The sequence below is a fragment of the Notothenia coriiceps genome, unplaced genomic scaffold, assembly GCF_000735185.1.
Source record: "Notothenia coriiceps isolate Sejong01 unplaced genomic scaffold, NC01 NC01_scaffold00036361, whole genome shotgun sequence".
NCBI classification, from domain to species: Eukaryota; Metazoa; Chordata; class Actinopteri; order Perciformes; family Nototheniidae; genus Notothenia; species Notothenia coriiceps.
Window position 1 is genome coordinate 112,962 of NW_011369062.1, and position 6,211 is coordinate 119,172.

The following is a 6,211-nucleotide window of genomic DNA, read 5'->3' on the forward strand; positions in this document are numbered from 1 at the left end:
TCTGCGTTGTGTTTTGTCTTGTTTAGATCTTTCCTTGGTTTCCTGTCTGTGTGTGTTCCCTCCTACCTGTTCCCTCCTACCTGTTTACTTGATTGTGTTCACCTGGTGCCCCTGTGTTTTCTCCTCCCTCCTCACCTGTCTCTTGTTTCGTTGATTAGTCTTGTGTATATTTAAGTTCTGTTTTTGCTGTCTGTCATTGTTGGTTTCTCGTTTGTCTGAGGTTGCTGTCGGATAGTTTAAAAATCAGCTCCTAAGTTCTAACTTCTAACCCTATCTCCTATTCCTTGACCTCTGAGTGAAACGTCACGGGGTTAAGGGATAGTGGATAGGAGAATTCAAAAGGACTTAGGAGAAGAGACTGCGGTACTTTAGAGAATCCGAATGCACTTTCACTATCTGACGTGTTTATGATGCGCCAGCGGACGTCATTGTGTGCGTCTGCTGCTGTGGTGAAACTATGGAAACTACAGTGTTCTATACAACGGACTACATGGATGTTTAATAAGAACGAGGAACTACTGTAAACTCATCTAGAGACTCTGCACCGTGCTCTGATGCTGTTGCTTTATGCTTTTATGAACGTGGACAACAGAGAAACATATTCTTCATGACCAAAGTTGAAAATAAATTTAAATAAAAAAGGAAAGTGATATTTATGCTCGTCACCCTCTCCCTCCGGTCCACATTAATACAAATGATCCCAATACGTACGTATCACTGTGTATATCACCATTCAAACATCTTTTAAAAGTTGAACAAACCCCACACAGCTCAGTGAAATGTTGACTTTGATAATTTGATAATTTCAGTAAAAACTAATGTTCATTTTTCTCTTTTTGATTATAATACTGATGAACATTCAAAACAAAGCACTTTGGCTAGTTACCATACGTTTTAAAATGCTTAATAAGCACCGTAACTTTCATGATATAACTTCTCCGTCATAATCGTTTGTTTCCGTGAACGGCCGAGTGTTGTGTGACGGCAAATGCTGCGGCTGCAAGGCATTGTGGGGCAGCATTTTCTCCTCTCCTTTCGGTAAGGGAGGTCCAGTGGTTCCTAAGCTAAAGGAGGTTATAAAGGAAGTTTGAAACCTCCTTTCCTATCATTCTAGAGAATTCGAACGGCACTTATCATGGCTGCCACTGAGGGACTTCCGGGTAATTTCCCTCCGTTAGGAAGGTTCCTAAGCTAAATGGACTATTCGACTTCAGCCTGAGACTGTGTTCTCAGAGTAGTGTTCTGTTTTTTGTCACCGACAAACCTTGAAATAAAGGTATTTTTCTCTGTTCAATCTGCATTTGGGTCCTGCCTGTTTCACTAACCCTAACATGGATATTATATAATATAAGATGCTTTAACTGTATTTTGAACCACTGATCAGGGCTGACTCTCTTCTCTGGTTTATTCCCTCTTGTATTGTGCACGTTTTATTATCCAGTCATTCTCAAGCACGAAGCAATAAAATAAACCAAATAGCATGATGAACAGTCACGGATGAATAATCAGTGGGCAGCTGCATTAAAGCTTGACAGTGGACATTTCCAGCCGGGCTAAAGGAGAAGCAGAAGCTGTTAAACTAAACTTTATAATTCATCCACTTTGTTTCAAATCAATACCTGCTCCATGTTTTCAAATCTCTTTAATATATTATTTTCAGAAGCCAATCAAACCCAAAAAAATATCAATTTTATTGCTAGAAAATCACTTATAATCGCTACACTTACTTTGAACTCTTATCTGGTAGTTTTGGACCCTATATTATGTTATGTATATTAATGCTGGAAAAAGTTCAAAGGCTAACGTGATAAACTTTGTGCAATATAGTTATCCTATCTCTCCTGCCAGATTTCACCATCTTTTGAAAATGCAATGCCTTGTATTCCATGGAACCAAATGGATACAAAGCAAACAAGTACAATACAAAAGGATAAATGTTATACATCAATAATAATCATTCATTATGTATTAATTCATAATTTTAGTGTTCAGTCAGTCCAACACACAGTAGCAAGGAGAAGAAAAGTATTATTTTATCTTCGCAAAAAAATTCTCAGAAATCCTCATCACATCTTCTGTAATCTGCCAATCTACAATACACCTGCCTTTCTGTAGAAGACTTAAGGCCATCTATCCAATAGTTGTCAAGACATTTCACCTAACCTGAAAAAGCCAAACTGGTGGTGTATGTGTGACATTCTTTATTGTGTCTTTGGTGTATTTGAAATATGTCAACTTGCTTGCCAGTGGATGACTGCAGGGCGGGGGGTGGTCCATGCTGAGATGCCCGTGTCAGAGGAGCCGGTGGTGGGCTTACAGCTGTGGGTGAACCTGCCAAGTAGAGACAAGATGATGGAACCAGCATACCAGGAGCTGAAAGGCTCACAGATCCCCAAACGCAGCAAGGGAGGAGTCACAGTGGCTGTGATATCTGGAGAAGCTTTAGGAGCAAAGGTGTGTGAGTGTGTGTGTCTTTATACTTTACCCACAGGTTGCAGCATAATTAGTTGAAGCTCCAGACAGACGAGCACTAAACATGATGTCTGTACCACTAGCTGTTGATCTCATGGCGCATTTTGGTGTGTGTGTGTGTGTGTGTGTGTGTGTGTGTGTGTGTGTGTGTGTGTGTGTGTGTGTGTGTGTGTGTGTGTGTGTGTGTGTGTGTGTGTGTGTGTGTGTGTGTGTGTGTGTGTGTGTGTGTGTGTGTGTGTGAGACAAGGTGTTTTTACTCACTTGAATTTCTGAAAAAACATTTGAATAAAAACATACATTTTGTATACGTGTTCAAGCCCTATAAGGAGAATATGTGGTAGAAACATCAAAGTAAGCATTTTTTTCTTTAACCTTACAGTCTAAGGTGAACACAAGGACACCAACGTTGTACCTGGACTTCAAAATGCAGACAGATGCCCTTCATGTGCAGCCAGTCCCCTCAGGTAAGAGAAAAATATTTTTAGAAAAACCACAGTGATTCTGTAAATTGTTTGCTAATTAAAAAAGCGCCTAAGATGTCTGTTAGGAGGCTTACACAACAACTCTATTAAATGTTGTCCACTTGTGGCAGGCAACAGAACAATGTGAGATACTTGGAAATATAAAGTGGAAATAAAACAAATGTATTTTTGTTTTTGATTATCTTTGCTTCAAATACTAAATATAAAACACTCTCCTTTCAGTTTACTGATGAAAGGCAACTTTTCTGAATACAATTTCTCAAATGAGAAACATTTCTGTCACTGCCCTGCCTACAGTGAGTGCTACATTTCACTTCACAAAGTTCACTAAACCTCATTTTCAAACCTCAACACACACCCTTATACTGTTTATACTACTTTTGCTGTTTGTATGCATGATGTATTCACATGTTTGGCACATAAACACTCAGACATTTTGGGCAGATGACAGAATTAATATGACATGAGAGCATATGGCAATCTTTCTCTGTAACTGCTCAGTTTAATTTTGATGATGATTGTGTGTTGGACAGGATGGACTACATTCATCTACACGCTATCAGGATCTATTCATGTTGGTAAGTGTTGTCTGTTTAATGTTCTGCTGAAATAAAGGCTCACTAAATATTCTTTTTATCTGAAATTTGCAACAGTAAAGTGGACCTATCATGCTATATTCGAATAATATAGTGTAGGACCATACCTATATAAGACATATTTATACTTTTTATTTTTCAAAAATTTCGCTCAATTTAACAGTGTCTTTTCATGGGCTGATTCTGTGAGAACAGCACCATCTACAGGCCTGGCATATGTACTACAGCGTCTCCAGCGCTTTCGAACGGCAATGTCCGTGGCTGTCTCCTCCTGATTGGTGGAGTTGGCCCAATAGCCGTAGCGCCACTTCTGTGACATTACATGTTACTTGTTAGATTACATTTGACTTGTTAGACACTTTTATCCAAAGAGACTTACATACTCAATACTGTGGGAAATCCCCACAGGAGCAATTTGGGGTGAAGTGTCTTGCCCAGGGACACAACGACATGCTGACTGCAGTGGGGTTTGAACCTGTGACCCCCTGATCCCAACACCAGCATACTAGTCCACTGCGCCACAGCGCGTCTATGTGACGTCATAGAAGTGTTCAAATCTGGATCAGTCTGTATCAGATCCGTTGCAGCCCCTTTTTAAGAGATTTGGGTATGGAGGAAAATAGAGAGGGTTGTGTTTTCTGACACTTGGTGAGTTCCCTGGAACACCGGGGACACATATTCATGTATAAAAGACGTACAAAAGTGCATTTTGCATGATAGGTCACCTTTTAAGGTGTTTTTCTTGTATATTTCTCATATAATGCCACAATTCAGATGTACTGTATATAAGAGGAAGAAGAAATAACTAATAAACAGGGTGAGAGCAACATTATTCTTCTCGTTGGATATGTTCACTCCTTTATTTTCAAACACTCCTTCACTTCTGTCCCTGCTCTTCCTGCTGCCATATCTACGTTGCAAATATGCGTGTGATCTCAGTCCAGTCACAACTTCTCTTCTACGTTCATCCAGAAGAACCATGTGTTACGCTTTAAAGCTTGATGGGAACATAGATCACTCCACCTCAATCTGAAATGTACCCAACATCACTGGAAAAATGCTCATGCTACTGTATAAAATATGACCATCTCAGAGTTTGGCTTCATATCAATCACCATACCGGCGTGTTAGAGCTATGCCCTGGTTTGCGTTGCTGTCTAAAACAATACTGTGAAATACTGCATGTCCTGCTCCTTGGACGCCATAGTGTGATTAGGGAGTTCCCCTTCGCATGAGAACAAACCCTTTCAGACAGTGAACTCATTTTCAGAGGCTTTCTTGGTTTGTTGAAACCTGTTGTTTTCATGCAGAAGTCCCCTTTTTAATATTCTTTCATACCATTTCATTATGGTTTCATTACTTTCCAGCGTTACACTGCAGGATATCTCAGACTGGTTATTGTTGTCAGATGTTTTAATGACACGAGAGGATGAATTTGGCTTCAAACATTAAAGACGTTTTCTGAATGTTAAGTCTTCAACTAGACATGTAGTCCTGCCAAATCGGGCCCAGCTGGCTTTGGTAAATGCATCGACCGCACATGGAAGTGTCTGGATTTCTCAGTGTTTAATGTAAGCATTGTCTGTAGTGTCTGTATATTTATATTGAACTCAGTGGTTTTGTTATGCAACGTACACCTGTTGAGGTCAGAAATTGTTTGTGAAACTATTCTTTCCGTTGCAATTTTCATCTTAAAAGCAGCACGAAAGCTAGTTTTTGAGTATTAAACAGTAATGCCAGAAGACCTTTCCTCTCATTTCCTTCTTGAGGACATAAAAAACAGCTCAAAAGCCACAAAACTCATGAATTCTCATAAATGACATGGTGATTGTCAGGGTTTTTCCCCAACAGGACTCAGGATTGAACATAAAGAATTATCCCAGCTTGACAATGTGTTGGAATTAACAGTAATATGGAGTGCGGCATCATAGGGTCTAATTTTGAAATATTGAAATCCTCTATATCAGTGGTTCCCAACCTAGGGGCGCCAAAGATTGCAGGGGGGGGCGCCAGGCCTCAGATGATTTGAGGCCAAATATCATATTTAGACTTTTTTTTATTTCTTTTTTATTTACATATTGTAAAGCAATACATGATTGTCACTAAAAGCCTTGTCTCTACATTACAATACAATATACAAAATAATTGATTAATTAATTTGAATAACAATTCAAGTTAGTAGCTAATAAAGGCATAAAAAGACAGACATTTATAATTCTTTCTTTAATAGAAATGTTTCTTCTGCCCGTAAAGTGTCCAAAACAGGCTTTTCTGGATAAGCGCATTAAAACATAGTCATTGTCCATGCCGGTTTCAGTTGGATTATTTGTCACAGTTGCTCCGATCAGATCGGTCTCCTCCATTTTGTAGATTATTTACGACTTTTGAATCCACATAAACACATCGGCAAAATCCGGCTTATGTTTGAACAGTTTAATGCCTCTGTGAATTGTTTCCACTTGCGCCGTCCTTTAATTTCTTCATACAGCGGGAATCCAAATGAATTAATCCTGAGTCCAATAACTATCAAAGTCACTCCAATAGTGCTCCTTAATTACGCTTTCATCCTCCTGTAACAAAATACTTTACATTCATCCAGTTTGTGACAGTAGTTGTAGCATTTTTGAGACTTTTAAACTTTAATTACCGCTGTTGCACCCC

At 39.2% G+C, this 6,211-nt stretch overlaps 1 protein-coding gene across 2 annotated transcripts in view; it reads left to right on the forward strand.

The window, feature by feature from the left end:
* The window catches only part of pir (pirin), a 19,264-nt gene that overhangs the window by 10,660 nt on the left and 2,393 nt on the right, over positions 1 to 6,211 (forward strand). For both annotated transcript variants that reach the window (XM_010792149.1, XM_010792150.1), the window contains exons 5-7: positions 2,248 to 2,454; positions 2,852 to 2,936; positions 3,488 to 3,532. In XM_010792149.1, coding sequence (XP_010790451.1) covers positions 2,248 to 2,454; positions 2,852 to 2,936; positions 3,488 to 3,532 — 337 coding nt within the window. The remainder of the gene's footprint in view (positions 1 to 2,247; positions 2,455 to 2,851; positions 2,937 to 3,487; positions 3,533 to 6,211) is intronic.